Source organism: Bos taurus, chromosome 10 (genome assembly GCF_002263795.3).
Source record: "Bos taurus isolate L1 Dominette 01449 registration number 42190680 breed Hereford chromosome 10, ARS-UCD2.0, whole genome shotgun sequence".
Lineage (NCBI taxonomy): Eukaryota > Metazoa > Chordata > Mammalia > Artiodactyla > Bovidae > Bos > Bos taurus.
This window is the reverse complement of record NC_037337.1, coordinates 6,963,226-6,986,606: the sequence shown is the minus strand read 5'-3', so window position 1 is coordinate 6,986,606 and position 23,381 is coordinate 6,963,226. Positions and strand designations below refer to the sequence as shown.

The window sequence follows — 23,381 nt, the reverse complement described above, 5'->3', positions numbered from 1 at the left end:
AGCTGAATCAAAGGTAATTTTAGAAAATGTGACAAAAAACTTGGCCAAGCTCTACTCAGAAAGCACCTTAATTAGCTTTGTTCTTATAGAAGAAATCATTTTTACAATGTGCTCAGATGGAATCTTTCTCGTGAAAATGGAACTGGAAAGTCAGTCGTTGGCAGCCAACTAAGATGATTCTGAATGAGAAGTGTTCTCTGGAGACAATGAGTACTCACTAACTTCCTTTACATAAGATACTTCTTCAAGAACAAAAATAGACAGGCTCCAGTAAAAACGAAGTACCAAGGCTTGGAGAACAGTCACAGCAACTTCATTCTTTTGGAGAAAACAAAAATGGCTTTTTCTTAAACTTTTAAACAAGCCATAAATATGAACGCATTTGCTGTCAGTGAATCTGTACTGTAGTTCATTTACAAATAAGAACCCACTTGTCATCTGCAAATAAACTAGTTAGATCCTATTCAAATTTGAAGACAGATTTCTCTAACTTATGTAAATGACTAAAGGGAACTCAAACAATTTGGTTCTCATTGTTATGCTGCCAGAAGTTTTACTGACTTAAAGCAGAACTTAAAAGTCTTTGAAGGATTTTCAAACTTATTAGTATTAAAAGCCTAGGTGGCTCAGTGGTAAGAATCCTCCTGCTAATGCAGGAGATGTAGGTTTGATCCCTGGGTCAGAAAGATTTCCTGGAGAAAGAAATGGTAACCCACTCCAGTATTCTTGCCCAGGACATCCTATGGGCAGATAAGCCCGGCGGGCTACAGTCTATGGGGTTGCAAAAGTGTCAGACAGGACTCAACAACAACACGGTAACCCATGTGAATGCCTCCCCTTCCCTACCAGCTTTGCAGATGCAGGCACCAAAGCACTTGCTTCCACAGACTGGTTTTTGAAAGAATTGTTAAAAACTTAAAAAAAAAATTGGGGTGGAATATCATTTTAATCTGGGGGAGCTTTCATTTCCAGGAGAAATGAGGTGGAGCACAAATAAGAAGAGTGACTCTAAAGACAGTTTACATGACCAAATGGTAGGAAGTGTGAGGCTGGAGTTTTTAAGTGTTTCGATTCAGACAGCAGTCTTTAACACGGTGCGTTTTGCCACAGTAGTCTAAACATATTTTGACATCATACACTAAAATTTCAATTTCTGACTTAAGTTTTAGCACTGGCATGATGGTCCAGCTATTACCAAAACTAGAGGAAAGGACAGTTTTTCATATATCACACTTTAGGCAACTTTCGTGAATAACCAAATCTCTATTTTTCGGAGATCCTCTTCAAAGCAATAGACTATTCCCCTTTTTCTTTGATTATGGTTTTCGGGATATTAAATGCTCATAAGCACCTTCACTAGATTATGGGGCCAGGAGAGCAGCTAATCAAAATAAGTTAATTTTGTTAAAAAACATTGATAAAAATTTTACTTAGAAAAGAGCTTGGGGCTGGTGCACTGGGACGACCCAGAGGGATGGTATGGGGAGGGAGGAGGGAGGAGGGTTCAGGATGGGGAACACATGAAAAATAAAGGAATAAAAAATTTAAAAAAAAAAAAAAAGAAAAGAAAAGAGCTTGGAATTAATGTTATGGGATTAAGTCTGTAGATTATAAATATAAGGTGATTCTAGAAGAAAATGTACATTGGACATTAACAGAAAAATAGCTAAAGTTAATTTAGGTTATAATTAAGGTAATTCAGGGTTTTCTGGGGAGATAAGAATTTTCTATGCAGATGAGAAAACACATGGAAAAGCAAAAAAAAAAAAAAACCAAAAAACAAAAACTGGGAAATATAAGGGTATAGTCTGGACATATATGCAGCTCAATATTCAATACATAAGCTGAGGAAGTGGTAGAAAGGAGACTTACAGGGATAAGCTAAGGATAGATTCTGATGTGCTATGGTATTTGGACCTGTCTCTCTATATGACGCGAAATCAACAAGAGGCTATAAGTAGGAGTGAGATAGCAGACTTACCTCTCTACTCACAGCTTGGTATTTGTCAAAGTTTGGGGGCACTATAATAAGCTGTGGGCAGAGTCTTTTAGCAATAAATCCTGGCATGGCTGCACGAACACCGAATCTCCTTGCGTGGTAATTTGAAGTAGACTGAAAGAAAGTGGACCACATAGGAAAAAACATTCAAACCAAAATTGACATATTGATCGATGCTTTCAAAAGAAACACATTACTGATGTGCATTTTCAATTCAAAGACATTTCTTTTATAGGCCACTGTCTCAAATCAAGCTTTTGACTTTGTCGTATCATGGTATAGTACCACGACCCTCTCCCACTGTTTTCTCATATTTATAATGTGACATGAGGTAAAAAGCAAGACTGTGCTATTAAAAAGGTTCTTTTACATTTCAAGTAACTAAACTTCATTGGCTTTAATGAATATCTGTAATACAGTACATATAAAAGTTTAGATGATAGAGGGAGATGTTACATAAAAGTTACAGTAGTATAAAGCTATATAGTACAAACAGTATAGCAGTTACAGAAAGTAAAAGTATATAAAGTAATAGTATAGTATAATAGTATGGATTTAGAATTTGCTCTATTTGGGATTTGGGAAATTTTTCATCTACAAAAAAAAGAAATACATGGTGTAATATATGGTCAGTTAAATGAAGTCTCAAACATGAAATGATTAAAGCACAAAAGAACTTTTAAAATTAAGCTGCATTTCTTAAGGCTGGAATACCTTTTTTGGTGAACACATTTTAACTAGGAGATGGCACTTAACAATTATGAGAGTAAACAGGAAAACATTAATTATTAAATCCTGTTGATGAAAATACCTGGCAACAATCTAGGCTAATGTGGTAGGCCACAGTACCATTTAGAAAAAATTAATCACAAATGGAATCCCTGGAATCCCTGAAAATTCAAAGAATGTAAAACAAAATCTACCAAATGAAAGGGTATTTCAGAAATGATAATATATTTGCCATTTATAGTTTTCAAGTGGCATTTAAAGAATCTTGATAGTAATCAAAACTATGCTAATCCTTGGTCAACATTCTGGAACAGAAAATGCAGACAGCACTTGGATGACAAACCAATGCTTTAAATGTTAATATGAAGAAATCTATTGGGATTGATATTTTAAAAAGCTAGATCTACAGTAGAGTAGAAAAACAATTTTATATATGACGTCTTTTAACTTTTAGGTTTGTGGGGGATTGTAAATCACAGTCACAATCTTTCACAGTTCCTCCTGTCAAAAGGTGGGTTCTAGTTCCTCTTACCAAGAGACTAGTGTTGTGACTTGCTTTGACCAAAGGAATGTCATTTGGTGACATTATATGAGTCCTGAAACCTAGGCATAAAGAAGTCTGCAGCTTCTGCCTTTGCTTTTGTGGGGTCCAGCAACTATGTGAAGATCTCGTGTTAGATTACAGAGATCTTATTAACAGGATTTAAGACCATGTGGAGGAGAAAGCACCATGTGGAGGGGAAAGCTCATAGCTGGAGGGACGTTAGTGAAGCCATTTGGGATCCTTCAGCTCCAGGTAAAGTCCTAGCCAACCCCAAGTGGGATAAACAAACCCTCCCCATTGTACTCTGCTCAAATTACAGAAGCATGAGCCCAAATGAACGTTCACTAAGTACTAAAGGGGTTCGTGTGCATAATTTCACATAAAAACACGGTGATATGTATTCTTAATAACGTTGAATACTTTTTTTCAAGTATTAGTTGATGATATGTAGGAAAGGGGAGTATACTTTCCTATAAAGATTATTTTAGAAGCAGGACTGTCAGTTGCCTACATACTTGTGGGAGTAGAGAGAATGAACAAACAGACTGTAGTTTCATAATAAAACAACAACTCAGGAATCATGTTAATAGCTATCGAAGGCACTGAAAAGAGTTAGAACAAGGAAGAACCTTCTTTATTTCTCTTGTGTGTTTTTTTTTTTTAAACCAAACTCATCTATTTCAGTTGCTATTTCTAATTCCCAACACATTTTTGGCTACACACAGCTATTCTGGTCACTTTTACCTGCTATGGTGAGGGTGGCAATAAGGAAAAGCCACACAGTAACAGAAATGCAAAGGTTTCAAGTCATGGAAAGAACTACTTAGTTACAGTACTTATATTACTAAAAAATGTTACTCCAAAACTGGCATTGGTAAACTTATTCTGTAAATGTTCAAACACCTTAGGCTTTGCAGATCATATGGTCTCTGTGACAATTACTAACTCGGCTCTTTTAATGAAACAATAATAAATGAGTGGGTGTGAGTGCTCCAATAAAATTTTTTTAAATTTTTATTGTAGATGCCACGGTGGTAAAGAATCCTCCTGCCAATGCAGGAGGCACAAGAGATGTGGGTTCAATCCCTCGATTGGGAAGATCCCCTGGAGTAGGAAATGGCAACCTGCTCTAGTACTCTAACTTGGAAAATTCCATTGACAGAGGAGTCTGGCTGGCTGCACAGTCCATATGGTCACAAAGAGTCGGACACGACTGAGCCACTAAGCACGCACATACAGTTGATTTACAATGCTGTATTCAATAAAATTTTATTTACAAAATAAGGCAGCAGGCTGGATTTGGCCTGTAGGCCATTGTTTGCAAATTTCTGCTTTAGCATAACATTTCTTTTTCTTTTTCAATTCTCTTTAACTAGAACAGTTACTTAAGAAAAATATAATTTGCAACAGAAAGATAAAACGCTACTCTATCATTTACCAGCTTTATAACATTTTCTTGAGAAATCTGTATGCAGGTCAGGAAGCAACAGTTAGAACTGAACATGGAACAACAGACTGGTTCCAAATAGGAAAAGGAGTACGTCAAGGCTGTATATTGTCACCCTGCTTATTTAACTTATATGCAGAGTACATCCATCCTAAAGGAAATCAGTCTTGAATATTCATTGGAAGGACTGATGCTGAAGCTGAAACTCCAGTACTCTCTCTGGCCACCTGATGGGAAGAACTGATTCACTGGAAAAGCCCCTGATGATGGGAAAGATTGAGAGCGGGAAGAGAAGGGGACGACAGAGGATGAGGTGTTTGGATAGCATCACCAACTCAATGGACATAAGTTTGAGTAAACTCCAGGAGTTGGTAATGCACAGGGAGGCCTGGTGGGCTGCAGGTCATGGGGTCGCAAAGAGTTGGACATAATTGAACTGAATCGATAACACTGGGAACATTATAAAACACTTCTTTGAATTTGTCTTCCTATCTGTCAAATGGAAATAAAAATGTGTACCTCAAGTGATGTTGAAAGGATTCAGTAAGTGAATACCTATAAAACACCTAGAAAAATATTCTGATAGAACTCGTAGAACTTAATAAGGTCTTTTCCCTTCATGAACCGATTATTTGAATATGAATATGTCATGAAACTTCTTTTTTGTCTCCAATCTTACCTACTTACCAGCATACTCATTGATCCTACAGCAATGGGTTTATCCTTCAGCTCTGGATTGTCCCTCATTTCTACAGCTGCGTAGAAAGCGTCCATGTCAATGTGCACTATGGTGCTGTTCAGATCCCGGCTCTGCTCCAATTCCACTGCAAATCTGTCAACCTCAATGTTTAAAAGGTTAACACATTTTAGGAATAGAATATCGAAACACCAGTAATCCTAACACTAACCTTTTTCCCCCACCTCCACTTGTGGGATCTTAGTTCCCTGACCAGGGATTGAACCCAGGCCCATGGTGGTGAAAGCACCGACTGCCAACTGCTGGACTGCCAGGGAAGTCCCAACACTAATCTTATTTTTAGTAGGTGTCTGTTTGTCTCTGTCCATCCATCTGGCCAGCCACTCATCTACCCATTCCCATACCTATCTATGTATATTTGATTATTGTTCATTAGGCTTTTATTTCCATGAGCATAGGCAGTCTGTTCTCAAATATCATTCCCTACCAACTCTTTCATTTTTCAATACCCACAAGTACATAACAGGTACTTAATAAATATTTACTGAATGAATAAAGCATTCCAACTGCTTATATATCAAATAATTCTACTGCTTTATAAATTTGGAAAACTTACTGTAACTAAAAGCTTCTGTTTAGGTAAAATAAACAACTTCCATCTGACTCATAATATTAATGTCTTAAAATACTAAGAAAGGAAATGTACAATAAATGATTATATTTCTTTGGCATATGATGTTTATGTTGAATAGTACTGTACAACTGATTGTCTTAAGGCATGATGTAAACATTTCCTCTGTAGAATTGCTATTTTCAGGTTAAAATTTGATAATTGGTAGTCTATTTGAATCAAAATTGAAAATTTAATTTACGATTTATTCTTTCATGAAATTTCAAGAATAACAATGAGAAATTTTGATGTTTAAACAATTTTGTTTCTTTAGAGAAAAACAGTTGGACTGATAAGAAAGAAGAAAGAGAAATGAAAGAAATAACCAGAATAGGGCAGTGAGAAGGGGCTTATGTAGCAAACATACCCATTCCCAAGTGTTTCGTTTTTGTGGCATCTACTGTGCAGGCTGAAAAAGCTAAATATACAATATTCTAGCTTCCTCTGCAGCTGAGGGTGGCTATGTGACCATTTTAATCTAGTAACATATAAGGAAGTCAGTAAGACCACTGAGTAAAATCATGAAGAGAAGAGAGAAGAAAGCTACTGAATGAAACAGAATCACATGAAGAGCATGGAGGTGTGTCTGGCACACGGCCCAACTTTAACAAATGCAAGTTTAACTCATAAAAGGATCACTGGAAAACTTCACAACAAAGCAATAAAAAATTAAGAGAAAAGCAGCCAGAAATAAGCAAGTGGGGTGAGCTCTGAATGAAATGTGACAATCCCTAGAGTAGGTTTTATAAAAGGTGGAGACTTTCAGGGGCATATAATGGAGGCTTTCCCCCTTGTTTGACTTCTACCTTGTTTTCATTCTGCAGAAATTTTCTTTTCAAGGTCTTCTTTCTTAATGTTATAGTGACACTAGTTAATTCCTAGGTACAAGTTAAAACCGTAACTCCTTTATCCTCCAATTAAAAATCATTTTAGAAAAAGTAAAACCAAAAACAAACAAGCAAACAAACAAAAAAACCCCTGAGAAAACAAACAAAAAACTGCAATTCCTCTTTTATAAACAATCACTCTGATTCATATTTGTCTCCAATAGCCACAGTGAGGCTTTCTAGAGGATCCAACCTTGTTTAGCCTAAAACTCACTGAATAACCTAGCTGCTCTGTGTCTTCTTCAGGCTGTTCCTCTGCGTACAATGCCCTTCCTAGTTCTGACACCAACCCTTCAAGGATTGGCTCAGACATCCCTCAATGACAACTGGATCTCTGTCCTCTGTGCCACAGAATTCAACGTTCCCTTATTTGTTTTCTTGCTCTTATCATGGCACTTACCGTACTAGATTCTAAATTGTGAGTTCCATCAGGAGAAAGACCTTATCTGCTATGAAATTTTTTCCTCATTGGGAGATTAAAAGCTACAAACTTCCAGTTACAGAATAAATGAGTCAGGACAATGAAATGTACAACATGGGGAATATGATGATAGATGGTAACTATAGACTTATCATGGTGATCATTTTGTAACATACAAAAATCAAAACACTATGTTGTACACCTGAAACTAACACAGTGTTATAGGCCGACTGATCTACTTCAGTTAAAAAAAAAGATGAATAAGATTTGGGGTCTAAGGTACAGTACGATGGCTACAGCTAACAATGCTCTACTGATTTGTGAAAGTTACTGAGAATGTAAATCTTAAAGGTTAGCAACCTGAAAATAAATAATGGCAACTATACAAATAAATTCCTCATAAAAGAGAAAGGGAAGAGAGACTTATATACCCTTTTATATTTATCAGTATAAACTTTATTCTTTTATATATGGACATGATTTAGCATTGAACAACATATATATACACTTATTACATACATATAATTTATATATATCTCATTTAAAAAGAGAAAATAGCATTTGTAGAAAAAGTTTGGAGAAGCCTGATCTCATGCAGTGAGACACTACATCTAATAACTAGAACTTTTTAACATTATTCCAATTTATCATCCAGATTTAAAATAACTATTTCTTCCAGTACTTCAATTTTAAAATAGAGAATAACATCCTGACATTAAAAATATGTAAACAAATCATGGAGACTAATAAAAACAAGGGTAGATTAACCCAGAAAACGTGCCTAAGAATTGAGTCGACTGAGTATAAGGGAGCAGCATCTGAAATATCTTAACCCAGAAACACTGAAAAGGAAGAAGACAATAAATAGAAAGCAAGCCAAATGGAGGGAAAAAAACACCTCTCCTTAGACTCACAAGTTAATCCTCTGACAGTTTCTTGAACAATCTATTGTCTTTCTGTGCTTACAGCAAGTGTACAGTTGCCAAAAGGAAACCTCGCCACTGAATGACTCACACATTCCACTTTCCTTTACTATCTCTCATTGGTCACCCTTGTCTGAACTCTTTTCTTCTACATCTACCAAATGCACACCACTGCTTTTTTCCAGTTTCATCTGCTGAAATCCTCATTCATGGTTTCCTTCCCTCCATTTTTCCTTCTGAATGACTTCCAAGTCTGAGTATATAACATGTACCTCGTCCCTCTTGCTACAGCTCAGGGCCAGTGTGTGTCACAGTGGGTAAGCGCTTTGTTTGGGTCTCAGGCCCTGCCACTTACTAGTTAAATGATAGTGGGCAACTCAACCCCTCTCATTTTTACTTTATTTGTAAAGAGGGACTGGCGTGCTACAGTCCATGGAGTCACAAAGAGGTGGACACGACTGAGTGACTGAACTGAACTGAAGGAGAGACTAAACCAATTTCAAAAGATGGAAGGAATTAAAAGAGATACCCATGTAAAGCATTTATCTAGGGATACGGTAAGGGCTTAGTGATATTACCTATAGTTTTTAAGGTAGAAATGATATTTGCTGATTATATTATATGTAATATGCAAAATGCTTATGTTAACTCACCTACTGTTCAAATTAATTGAGAGGATACTTATCCCCATTTTATATATGAAGCTAAAGCTGAGGAAGATTATGTAATTGGCTCTAAGTCATAGAACTGGTAAATGTTGGAACTAAACCTGGAAATCAGGTTTCTCTAAAGCCCATACTCTTTCCATTATATCATGATACTTCCCTAAAACAAAATTTTTTTAAAAGTATTTAACACTGAAATAAGCTCAAATAGAGTTCTAGTGGCATATTTTATATCCATATTATATCTTATTTACATTTTAAAAATTATTTTTAAAAGATTTAGGAGATTACTTCAGAAATACTGTTTTTCATTTTCTTAACTTAGTATTAACTAAAAATTGTGGAATAAATATGAGTTCTCCAAATCAACTGTTAAAGTGGTCAAAATGCACTGATTTACTGAGTAGTTGCCATTTAATATACCATGGATGCTTATCTATTTGATCCATGAGCCCAAGTTACAATAAGATGCTTTGACAGCTATAAAAATGCTTATGCTTTTAAGAAGTTTAATGAGGATGGGATTGGGTAGAGATACTTAAGGTTCTGAAGAAACATCAGATGAGTTTATGCCTTCAGAGCTTACTTATTACATATAATAAAATATCTATTACATATAATAAAATATAGTAAAATAAAATACTATTTGGAAATTTCATTACTTCAAAACAGAAACACGTTTCCCATGAAAACCTCTCTGTTCTTTCAGATCTTCTAGCCTTCTTAGGATTTCCTCAATCCCCTCCCACTTATATAACTTCTTTTAAAGGAAGCTCAAAAACTGAAACAATTTTACAATCAACAAAAAACACACTTCCTGCCATTTCCCTTGCAAAAGATGTCACAGAGCCTCCCATGGAATAGTCAACTAAAACCATTAACAAAACGTGAAGTTCCGCTACACAATGTAAGGGATTCTCTGTTTCTTCAGATTATTAGCATGTTTAAGGATATGAGTTTTAAAAGTAGTATAAACAGCAAGACGTTGCTATGCCACTCCCAGGTATTACATCTTTAAAACTTTATTAAAGATATTTGTGGGCTATAAATAAAAAAGAGTTCCAGAAACTAAACTGCCTAAGGAGTAACATCAACTTAAAAACAGTGTTACTTTGGACGGAATGGAATTTCTTTTCAACTTGATGAAATAATGCTTAATCTTGTATAAAAAAACAATGGATGAAAAGAAAATGTTTTTCTAAAGAAGAATGGTGAGGGGGAGCATTAAACTATGTTATTATCATTCAATAAATAAAATTACATGGTACATATTAGAAAAATCTTTACAAGTGACAGACAAAAAAATATTTATTATACAATACTCCAGTGTTCTTGCCTGGAGAATCCCATGGACAGAGGAGCCTGGTCGGCTGCCGTCTATGGGGTCGCACAGAGTTGGACACGACTGAAGGGACTTAGCAGCAGCAGCATACAATAAGATCTATAAATGAGGAGTAATAAACTCTAGAAATGTGAGCAAAGAATATTGCTTTGGACTGCAGTTGAACCCTGAAATCTATTCTCTTCCTTCCACAGTAATAGATTTTCAGCTGAGCATATGGCTACTCACTTAGAGAATATATTTTATAGCTTCTCTTGCACTTAGGTGTGGCCATGAAACTCAAATGTGAGTTAAGGTAACACGTGTATTAAAAAAAAAAAAAAAAAAAGGTAACACGTGTAACTTCTCTTTCACTTGCTTAATAGCAAATTACTTTCCTTCAAATTAAGTTTTCTCCTTTTTGTTTCTTTCAATGTATAACAGAACCTGAGTCTCTAAATTACTATGGTGATCAGAACCACCAGAGCAGCTGGACTACTTAACCTATAATATGGGAAAGAAATAAACTTATTTGAACCATTATATTTTAGGGTCTCTTGTGCCAGTTATTTAGCCTATATCCTAACAGAATAACGGAGGCTCTTCCCACAAGAGGGAAATACTGATGTCTAACTTACATGTGAAAAGACATTCTTTCTCTGTTGTAATCAAAGGAGGGCAAATTAAAACAACAATAATATTTTGGACATTGTATCAGCAAAAACTAAAAGACTGATAAAGTTGATAAAATTGAGTTTTACACAAGTATGTGAGGAAACCAGCATTTTTATGTTGAAAATGTAAAATGGTACAATCTTTGGTGAAAATAACAGGACAAGAGTGCAAAGATACACAAATACCAACGATCATCACAATGTCATGTACCTCCATAGGCTGAGCTGCCACGAAACACTAAAAATGATTTGACAAATTATCTTCAGTCACAATAGCAGACTACTTAACACAGAAGATCAAAAACTAGCTTGTGCTCTAGGAAAGCATATGTCCAAAAAAAATGACATACTAGTTTGGTAAAGAAAACAAAATTTATAATATCTGAACTCCCATCATGAGAAGAATTTTATAGCACACTTGATTAATGTTATAGTTTTATTGCTATGTTATAGCTTAAAGTACTTTGTATAACTGAATCAGATTTTGATAGAGGGTAAAACTCTCTAAATGTAAACTTTAGTTTTACTGCCTTGAGTTCTCAATCTACCACCTAATGCCTTATTGACTGGCTCTTCTCAAACTTTTCTATTGAAAGAACTTGTAATACCACAGGAAATTAAGCATTTATTCCCCAAAGATGCCAAAGAAGCCAAACGACCCCAAAGTTTTAGAAGTCTTGTGTTTTATCTTAAAAATTCATGTACATTTGGCATTCTACCATTTACGTGACTTTTACTGTAACACAACTACATTTCAAAGTACTTTCAAATTTAATTAGTTAACATGTTCCCCCAAATCTTTTTTGAAAAATTAGTTTTTCAAAAAACATGTCACATTTAACTTGGGGCCTTTTCCAGCTGCAACGTATGTATATAATAAAAAGAACAAACGCTTTGGATTAAATCCTAGCTCTGGCAACTACCTGTCATATGAAACGGGGTAAGTTACTTAACCTAAGGCTCCATTTACTCTAATAGAGGTGACAATACTTAGGTGTGGTTCTTTATGTAAAAACATAGAGCAATTTTTACAAAGTTGTATGCACATTTGTTACATTTTTATCCCTTACAATGTAACAAACATTTACGTTTCACCTTGTTTTCAGTTATAATTTGACCATGATGCATTTTAACTACCAATTATTATTCTACCAGCTCCTACTATATTTAGCAATTGAATTAATACCTGTAATTGTGCTTTCCTTAACTGCTCGCTGGTAATTTTAGCTTTTTGTTGCATCATATTTTCAATTCGTTGGTTGACTTGCTTTTCTTTCTTGAGCTCATTTCCATAAAATCTGGATCCCTAATGTAGGAAAAGAATGCATAGCGTAAGAGAAAGGGCCGAAGGAAAGCATCACTGTGAACTGATGGCTAAGAGGACAGACTCTAGAAAGAGAATGGCTTGAATTCAAAACTTACCTCCATTACTTACTAGCTCGGTGACCCTAAAGTTCATCTTATTATGCCTCAGGCTCCCTAATCTGTAAAATGAACTTATAGTTACCTAAATCACAAGATTGTTGTGAGGCAGTAAGCACAGCACAAACTCTCCAAGATGAGTATAGATCTGCATTTGGGAAATAAGAGCATATCCTAGGTGGGATCCTCTGGGCACATCACTTAGTCAGCTGGGTCATCAATTATCTCCTTTACGTTCATTGAAAAATCATTGTAAAAAATTAACAGAAACCTCAATTAAATACTCAGAGATCAGAAGAGGGAGCTCTGGCCCCCTTCGATGATAGCAGAAAGCAACAAAAAGAACAAAGACTTTCCTGGCAACAACTCAGCCAATGAAAAGTAATGGCCTCTGTTTACTATATACCCTTGCCAACTTCCTTTTCTCCTCTTGGAAAGAGTTCTCTTTATTTTTGCTGAGCACTTGCATGTGGCTTACTATGGCTGCAGTCTTTGAGCTGCAATTCTCTGCTAATCTCAAACAAACCCATCATTTTTTTTAATGGAGAAATAATTAGTAGTCTGTTCTAAGTAAACAGTACTTTTAAATATTTAATATTAGCCATTAAATAAAATATAGAAAGTAACTTTTAGAAAATCATCTATCATTCCATCAGTGACCATACTGTCTACCTATTTATAAGACTGATGGACCCTGAGATCATTTTTACATTATGGCTATCATGAAAAATGCTGCAATGAACAATTGTGTACGTATTTTATGTGGTCACATGTTTTCATCTTCCTTGGATATGTACCTGGGAGTGGAATCTCTGTGTTACATGGCAACTCCCTACTTAACCCTTTGAGGAATTGCAAAACTGTTTTCCAAAATGGCAGAAGCATTTCACAAGTCTACCAGCAATGTATGAGGATACCAATTTCTCCATATCCTTGCAAAATCTGTTACTGTTTGTCTTTATTACAGTGATTCTAGGCTATAATACTATGAATGTATCTCATTGTGGTTTTTGTTTTTTTTTTTGTTTTTTTTTTAGCTACATTGGGTCTTCATTGTGGCATGCAGGGGGCTTCTTTAGTTGTGGTACATGGGCTTCTATAGTTGGGCTTAGTTCCCCAACCAGGGATTGAACTCGTGTCCCCTGCATTAGAAGGTGAATTCTTTTTTTTTTTTTTTAATTTATTTATTTTAATTGGAGGCTAATTACTTTACAATATTGTGGTGGGTTTTGCCATACACTGACATGAATCAGCCACGGGTGTACATGTGTTCCCCCATCCCAAACCCCCCTCCCACCTCCCTCCCCATCCCATCCCTCTGGGTTGTCCCAGTGCACCTGTTTTGAGTGCTGTTTCATGTAGCAAACTTGGACTGGTCATCTACTTCACATATGGTATTATACATGTTTCAATGCCATTCTCTCAAATCATCCCACCTTCACCTTCTCCCAGAGTCCAAAAGTCTGTTCTTTATATCTGTGTCTCTTAAGCTGTCTTGCATATAGGGTCATCGTTCCCATCTTTCTAAATTCCATATATATGTGCTAATCTACTGTATTGGTGTTTTTCTTTCTGACTTACTTCACTCTGTATAATAGGCTCCAGTTTCATCCACCTCATTAGAACCTCAAATGTGTTCTTTTTAATAGCTGAGTAATATTCCATTGTGTATATGTACCACAACCTTCTTATCCATTCGTCTGCTGATGGACATCTAGGTCGCTTCCATATCCTGGCTATTATAAACAGTGCTGCGATGAACACTGGGGTACACGTGTCTCTTTCAATTCTGGTTTTCTTGGTGTATATGCCCAGCAGTGGGATTGCTGGGTCATAAGGCAGTTCTATTTCCAGTTTTTTAAGGAATCTCCACACTGTTCTCCATAGTGGCTGTACTAGTTTACATTCCCACCAACAATGTAGGAGCATCCTGTTTTCTCCATACCCTCTCTAGCATTTATTGTTTGTAGACTTTTTGATAGCAGCCATTCTGACCAGTGTGAGATGGTATCTCATCGTGGTTTTGATTTGCATTTCTTTGATAATGAGTGATGTTGAGCATCTTCTCATGTGTTTGTTAGCCATCTGTATGTCTTCTTTAGAGAAATGTCTGTTTAGTTCTTTGGCCCATTTTCTTGATTGGGTTGTTTATTTTTCTGATATTGAGCTGCATGAGCTGCTTGTATATTTTTGAGATTAATTCTTTGTCAGTTGCTTCATTTGCTATTATTTTCTCCCACTCTGAAGGCTGTCTTTTCACCTTGCTTATAGTTTCCTTCATTGTGCAAAAGCTTTTAAGTTTAGTTAGGTCCCATTTGTTTATTTTTGCTTTTATTTCCATTACTCTGGGAGGTGGGTCATAGAGGATCTTGCTGTGATTTATGTCAGAGAGTGTTTTGCCTATGTTTTCCTCTAGGAGTTTTATAGGTCCTACATTTAGATCTTTAATCCATTTTGAGTTTATTTTTGTGTATGGTGTTAGAAAGTGTTCTAGTTTCATTCTTTTATAGGTGGTTGACCAGTTTTCCCAGCACCACTTGTTAAAGAGAGTGTCTTTTCTCCACTGTATATTTTTTCCTCATTTATCAAAGATAAGGTGTCCATAGGTGTGTGGATTTATCTCTGGTCTTTCTATTTTGTTCCATTGATCTATATTTCTTTCTTTGTGCCAGTATCATACTGTCTTGATGACTGTAATTTTGTAGTATAGTCTGAAGTCAGGCAGGTTGATTCCTTCAGTTCTGTTCTTCTTTCTCAAGATTGCTTTGTCTATTTGAGGTTTTTTGTATTTCCATACAAATTGTGTAATTATTTTTTCTACTTCTGTGAAAAATACTGTTGGTAGCTTGATAGGGATTTCATTGAATCTATAGATTGTTTCGGGTAGTATACTCATTTTCACTATATTGATTCTTCCAAGCAATGAACATGGTATATTTCTCCATCTATTTGTGTCCTTTTTGATTTCTTTCATCAGTGTTTTAGTTTTCTATATATAGGTCTTTTGTTTCTTTAGGTAGATTTACTCCTAAGTATTTTATTCTTTTCATTGCAATGGTGAGTGGGACTCCTTAATTTCTCTTTCTGTTTTCTCATTGTTAGTGTAAAGGAATGCAAGGGATTTCTGTGTATTAATTTTATATCTTAAAACTTTACTATATTCACTGATTAGCTCTAGTAATTTTCTGGTGGTGTCTTCGGGGTTTTCTACGTAGAGGATCATGTCATCCACAAATAGAGTTTTACTTCTTCTTTTCCAATCTGGATTCCTTTTATTTCTTTTTCTTCTCTGACTGCTGTGGCTAAAACTTCCAAAACAATGTTGAATGGTAGTGGTGAGAGTGGGCACCCTTGTCTTATTCCTGACTTTAGGGGACACGCTTTCAATTTTTCGCCTTTGAGGATAATGCTTGCTGTGGGTTTATCATATATGGCTTTTATTATGTTGAGTTATTCGTCGCTCAGTCAGTAAAGAGTCTGCCTGCAATGCAGGAGACCTGGGTTTGATTCCTGGGTCAGGAAGATCCCCTAGAGAAGGAAATGGCAACCCACTCCAGTATTCTTGCCTGGAGAATCCCATGGAGCCTGGCAGGCTAAAGTCTTTGGTGTCGCAAGAGTCAGACACGACTGAGTGACTAAGCACACACCACACATGTTCCTTCTATGCCTGCTTTCTGTAGAGTTTTTATCATAAATGGATGTTGAATTTTGTCAAAGGCTTTCTCTTCATCTATTGAGATAAATATATGGCTTTCATCTTTCAATTTGTTAATGTGGTGTATCACAATGATTGATTTGTGAATACTGAAGAATCCTTGCATCCCTGGGATAAAGCCTACTTGGTCATGATGTATGATTTTTTAAGTATGTTGTTGGATTCTGTTTGCTAGCATTTTGTTAAGGATTTTTGCATCTATGTTCATCAGTGATATTGGCTTGTAGTTTTCTGTTTTTGTGCCATCTTTGTCTGGTTTTGGTATTAGGGTGATGGTGGCCTCACAGAATGAGTTTGGCAGTTTACCTTCCTCGGCAATATTCTGGAAGAGTTTGAGTAGGATAGGTGTTCAGTCAGTTCACTTCAGTCACTCAGTCGTGTCCGACTCTTTGTGACCCCTTGAACTGCAGCACGCCAGGCATCCCTGTCCATTACCAACTCCTGGAGTTCACTCAGACTCACGTCCATCGAGTCAGTGATGCCATCCAGCCATCTCATCCTCTGTCGTCCCCTTCTCCTCCTGCCCCCAATCCCTCCCAGAATCAGAGTCTTTTCCAATGAGTCAACTCTTCGCATGAGGCAGCCAAAGTACTGGAGTTTCAGCTTTAGCATCAGTCCTTCCAAAGAACACCCAGGACTGATCTCCTTTAGAATGGACTGGCTGGATCTCCTTGCAGTCCAAGGGACTCTCAAGAGTCTTTTCCAACACCATAGTTCAAAAGCATCAATTCTTTGGTGCTCAGCTTTCTTCACAGTCCAACTCTCACATCCATACATGACCACTGGAAAAACCATAGCCTTGACTAGACGGACCTCTGTGGGCAAAGTAATGTCTAGGATAGGTGTTAGCTCTTCTCTATGATGGGTCTCTTAAGATTTTCTATTTCTTCCTGGTTCAGTTTTGGAAGGTTATACTTTTCTAAGAATTTGTCCATTTCTTCCAAGTTGTCAATTTTATTGGCATATAGCTGCTGATAGTAGTCTCTTATGATCCTTTGTATTTCTGTGTTATCTGTTGTGATTTCTCCATTTTCATTTCTGTTGATTTGATTCTTCTTCATTTTTTTCTTGATGAGTCTGGCTAATGGTTTGTTTATTTTATTTATCTCTCAAAGAACCAGCTTTTAGCTTTGTTGATTTTTGCTATGGTCTCTTTTGTTTCTTTTGCGTTTATTTCTGCCCTAATTTTTAAGATTTCTTTCCTTCTGCTAACCCTGGGGTTCTTCATTTCTTCTTTTTCTAGTTGCTTTAGGTGTAAACTTAGATTATTTATTTGATTTCTCTCCTGTTTCTTGAGGTATGCTTGTATTGCTATGAACCTTCCCCTTAGCACTGCTTTTAGTGAGTCCCATAGGTTTTGGGTTGTTGTGTTTTCACATTCATTCATTTCTATGCATATTTTGATTTCTTTTTTGATTTTTTCAGTAATTTGTTGGTTATTTAGAAGCATGTTGTTTAGCCTCCATATGTTTTTATTTCTAATACTTTTTTTCCTGTAGTTGACATCTAATCCTACTGCACTGTGATCAGAAAAGATGCCTGAAATGATTTCAATTTTTTTGAATTTACCAAGGCTAGATTTATGGCCCAGGATATGATCTAACCTGGAGAATTTTATGTGTGCACTTGAGAAAAAGGTCAAATTCATTGTTTTGGGGTGAAATGTCCTATAGATATCAATTAGGTCTAACTGGTCCATTGTATCATTTAAATTTTGTGTTTCCTTGCTAATTCTGTTTGGTTGATCTATCCATAGGTGTGAGTGGGGTATTAAAGTCTCCCACTATTATTGTGTTACTGTTAATTTCCCCTTTCAGACTTGTTAGCATTTGTAGAAGGAGGATTCTTAACCACTGAACCACAAGGGAAGTCCCTCATTGTAGTTTTAATTTGCTTTTTCCTAATGACTAATGTTGAACATCTTCTCATGAGCCATTCTTATATCTTCCTTAGTAAAGTGTCTATTTATATGTGTTGTACATTTTTTGATTGGGTTGTCTTCTCATTAATGAGCTGTAAGAATAATTCATATTTTCTGGATATAAGTCCTTTAACAGATGTGTGTTTTGCAAATAGATATTTTACTCTAGTATGTTACTTATCTTTGTATTTTTAATGGTATCTTACAAACATTTTGGAATTGGATGAGAAACATAAATTAACACTACACTGCATTACTGAAGACTGGCAAATCCAAAAGTACAGTAACACACTGTGTTGGTATGGATTCAATATATTCTTATATATTGGCAGTGGAAATGTAAATTGATACAACTAATAAGGAGGGCAATTGAGCAATTCATTGAAAAATACACATGTGTATATCCTTTCAAGCTATCTGTATTTGGTTCAGGGAATCTCTCCTGTAGTTATATTTGCACATATGTAATAAAGTTATGAAATACAAGGTTATTTACTGTAGTATTATGTGTAAAGATGAAAAGACCGGAAATGACTTATATGTTCATTAACAAAGATTCTGGCTAGTTCAATAAATCATAGTATATCCACCTATGCAGGCATAAAAAAGAGGGAAGATCTTTACTTTCTTATACAGAAAGACTTCCAAGATATAACTGAAACAAAAACAAAAAAACCTGCAATTGTAGTATTCTCCTCTTGAGGTGGGAAAAAAGGGCTGAAAAAGAAGACACACGTTATTTTGCTTTAACAAGCATACTATGTGCGTGTTAAGTACCAAGCAGAATGCAAAAGCATTAGCAGAGAAAGGAGATTATTCTACATGCACTGGAGCTTAACAATTTTATATATTTAAATACTTAAAGTGTCATCTAGAACTTAATAATTTCCTTTTTTTAAAAAGTAAAAAGGTTACTAAATTAAAGATATTGAAAGGAAGAAGAAACATACCTTTGTGGCTTCCATTATAATTTTGTTGATTTTCTCTTTGTCTAATCCTTCCATTCCAGCTTTATTATCATTAAGTCCCATCCTAAGCAGAAGATCGTCTTTGTAATTGTCATTCTTCTCCTTTGTGCCATCACTCTTCTCCTTTGTGCTACCCATGGTGTAAACCTGAAGAAAAGAAAAAAAGTTAATGGTAAAATGGCTCTTTTTATTATCTGAAAAAGCATACAAAACAAACATGTTTTTCAAAGCATTCATGGAGGGCAAGGGTTTGGGAGAGGGATGTCATTTTAAAATGACACAGAAATCAGCAAAACAAAAATGACAGTTAAGATTTTTTGGCTATTGAGAAATAATTAGTACTCAGATTTTAAAATTATTATCCCAAGATTTATACTCATGGAGGGAAGAAAGGGTAAAATTAACATTTCCTGCCAACACTGTGCCAGTCACTACACATGGTACTTTACACTTGAATTTGCTTTACACATGGTGCTTTACACATGGTGCTTTACACTTGAATATTTCCATCAGCCCTGGAAGGTAGATATTATTATCCCCAATATAAAGAGAAAAGAAACCTGAGTTATGGAACATGCCTACTGACAGAGATTTGATAAGTGACAACATTTGTGTCCAAAGTTCATTTTTTCCCCCCTATTTAATGCATTGTATGGGCTTCCCTGGTGGCTTAGACAGTAAAGAATCCACCTGCAATGTGAGAGGACCCAGGGTTCGATCCCTGGGTTGGGAAGATCCCCTGGAGGAGAGAATGGCAACCCACTCCAGTATTCCCACCTGGAGAATCCCCATGGACAGAGGAGCTCAGACACAACTGGGTGACTATAATCACTGCACAGCACAATGCACTGTATGAGAAATAAATACAAAATAACACTTGCCCTGCCAAATGTAAGTTCAATAGCATTTACTAATACTGTTTGCAGAGTTCCATTCTTAAATCAGTGAAAAAATACAGGAAAAAAACATCTATCCCCTTGCAGGAAATCATTACACTTTGCAATGTCATGTCACTTCTGAGGTTAATTTCAAATAATAATTCTTTAGGATCTTAATATAACTCTTTATAATTTACCTTCACATACATTAGCTTTTAAAAACAATTAAAACAACCACAGAAAATAGCTTTGCTCATTTTCATTTAGGGAGAAAGAAATTTGAATTTCAGGAAGGTTAAATGAATTGCCCACCATGGCTTTGATAAAAAGCAAAAGATCTAGGATTTCACTCCAAGTCTTCTTACTCCAGATCTAATGCAGCTATCATGACATCACAGCTGCCTCCAGTTTGGGGCTCTTCTACCCTGGTGGCTCAGACTGTAAAGAATCTGCCTGCAATGCAGGAGACTCAGGTTTGATCCCTGGGCTGGGACTACAGTCCATGAGGTTGCAAAGAGTTGGACATGACTGAGCGACTAACACATTCACTTTTTTCACATACTACAAATAAACAGCCAGGTGAATAGCTGCCATGAATCTACAACACATTATGACCATAACTTCTCATTTGGATGATTTACAGCAGGCTCGTTTATTCTACTCTGCCTTAAGGCCCTTCTCTCCCCATTGACCCCCTGCTCTCCCCTTCCCTTTTTTCTATTTTAACATCACCATCAGTTCAGTTCAGTCGCTCAGTCATGTCCGACTCTTTGCGACCCCATGAATCGCGGCACGCCAGGCCTCATGTCCATCACCAACTCCTGGAGTTCACTCAAACTCACTTCCATTGAGTCGGTGATGCCATCCAGCCATCTCATCCTTTGTCGTCCCCTTCTCCTCTTGCCCCCAATCCCTCCCAGCATCAGAGTCCTTTCCAATGAGTTAACTCTTTGCATGAGGTGGCCAAAGTACTGGAGTTTCAGCTTTAGCATCAGTCCTTCCAAAGAACACCCAGGACTGATCTCCTTTAGAATGGACTGGCTGGATCTCCCTGCAGTCCAAGGGACTCTCAAGAGTCCCTTCTCCAACACCACAGTTCAAAAGCATCAATTCTTTGGCGCTCAGCTTTCTTCTGGCCACTGGAAAAACCATAGCCTTGACTAGATGGACCTTTGTAGGCAAAGTAATGTCTCTGCTTTTGAATATGCTATCTAGGTTGGTCATAACTTTCCTTCCAAGGAGTAAGCATCTTTTAATTTCATGGCTACAATCACCATCTGCAGTGATTTTGGAGCCCCCCAAAATAAAGTCTGACACTGTTTCCACTGTTTCCCCATCTATTTGCCATGAAGTGATGGGACGAAATACCATGATCTTCGTTTTCTGAATGTTGAGCTTTAAGCCAACTTTTTCACTCTCCACTTTCACTTTCATCAAGAGGCTTTTTAGTTCCTCTTCACTTTCTGCCATAAGGGTGGTGTCATCTGCATGTCTGAAGTTATTGATATTTCTCCTGGCCATCTTGATTCCAGCTTGTGCTTCTTCCAGCCCAGCATTTCTCAAGATGTACTCTGCATATAAGTTAAATAAGCAGGGTAACAGTATAGAGCCTTGACGTACTCCTTTTTCTATTTGGAACCTGTCTGTTGTTCCGTGACCAGTTCTAACTGTTGCTTCCTGACCTGCATACAGGTTCCTCAAGAGGCAGATCAGGTGGTCTGGTATTCCCATCTCTTTCAGAATTTTCCACAGTTTATTGTGATCCACACAGTCAAAGGCTTTGGCATAGTTAATAAAGCAGAAATAGATAGTTACAAATGGTTTTCTTGTGATGAGAACTTTTAAGATCCATTCTCTTAGCAATTTTCAACAATACAATGTTGTATTAACTATAGTCACCATGTTGTGCATTACATTTGCATGACTTATACACCTTTTGACTCCCTTTACCTATTTCCCCCACCCACTACCTCTCACCCCTTCACTCCACTCCCCATCACTGCCACTGGCAACCACCAATCTGTTCTCTGTGAGTTTTCTGTTTTTGGTTTTAGATTCCACATGTAAGTGAGATTATACAGTATTTTTCTCTGACTTATTTCCCTTAGCATAATGCCCTTAAGAGGACCTTTTCTTGAGAGTTGCTTTCATTTTTAGTACCAGCAAAGAAAAAAGTAAATTATAAAATGAAATTTGAATACTGTGAGTATTAGTGATGGTTCCATTAGGAAAAAAATAAAAACCTGTATATCACAATAGTTATCAAACTTTGCTACACATTACATCCACCGTAGAGATCTTAAAACCCTTGATGCCCAGCTTATATGCCATACCAAGTAGGTCAGAAAGTCTAGGAGTAAAAGTCAGATATAAATATTTTTAAGAGATGCCCAAATAATTCCAGTGTGCCATGAAGTATAAGAACCACTGGTAACTAAGGGAATACAGGTTGATTTTCTGTTATCCTTTGAATATTCTTCTCTTCAGCTTTCACATTCAGCGTAATATTATCCTGTATTTTGCCTTATGCTTTAGTAATCCAATAGCCTCATTTTCTAGTAAAACAGGTGAGTGTAATTCATTCATAATTTTCCCAGACCAACACTACTTAAGAATGAAGAGGCTAGATGCAGACAGCCTACCTTTAAGCTGCATTTTCCTTTAAATGGTGAAATGTATGAAAGGAAAAGAAACAATTATTGAATGCCTACTACTTCACATATAGTATATTACTTAGTCCCCAATCTCTTGAGAATTGATTTTAGTCCTTAATTGGTGAGAAGGACTGGGCTATAAGCAATATTGGCGCCAGGCAAAGTCGTGAGACACGTAGTTTTCAGTTACCTTTGCTGCCTTGTTGATGCCCCACTGCAACATGATGCCCCATGGCAACATATATCCAGTTTCATGGGCACAGATTTACTTTCATCTACATGCTAATGACTTCCAAGTTTACAGCTCTAGTCCAAATGCCTGCCTGACATCTCAAATTTAACAAGTCCGAAATGGACCTTCTAATCTGCCTCCATCCCCCAAACCAGCTCAATTTTCAGCCTTCCTCATCTCAGCTGACGGAGAAGGCAATGGCACCCAACTCCAGTACTCTTGCCTGGAAAGTCCCATGGACGGAGGAGCCTGGTGGGCTGCAGTCCATGGGGTTGCGAAGAGTCGGACACGACTGAGCGACTTCCCTTTCACTTTTCACTTTCATGCTTTGGAGAAGGAAATGGCAACCCACTCCAGTGTTCTTGCTTGGAGAATCCCAGGGACGGGGGAGCCTGGTGGGCTGCCATCTATGGGGTCACACAGAGTCGGACACGACTGAAGCGACTTAGCAGCAGCAGCAGCAGCAGAAGCATCTCAGCTGGGGGCAACTCTAATCCCTTCCAATCGATAATGCAAAACACCTTGCAGTCATTCTTGACTCTCCTCTTTCTCATACACTCCGCATCCAAACTGTCAGGAAATCTTGTGGGCTCTATTTTCAAAGTCTAACAGGA

The 23,381-nt window shown here is 36.8% G+C and overlaps 1 protein-coding gene across 1 annotated transcript in view; it reads right to left on the bottom strand.

Moving 5' to 3' along the window:
• Positions 1 to 19,150, bottom strand: part of POLK (DNA polymerase kappa) — a gene marked incomplete at its 5' end in the record, with an annotated part of 38,609 nt that extends 19,459 nt beyond the window's left edge. The window contains 4 exon segments of the mRNA NM_001102258.1: positions 1,982 to 2,113; positions 5,407 to 5,559; positions 12,164 to 12,283; positions 18,986 to 19,150. Of these exon segments, the coding sequence (NP_001095728.1) occupies positions 1,982 to 2,113; positions 5,407 to 5,559; positions 12,164 to 12,283; positions 18,986 to 19,141 (561 nt within the window).
• Positions 19,151 to 23,381: the final 4,231 nt, after the last annotated feature.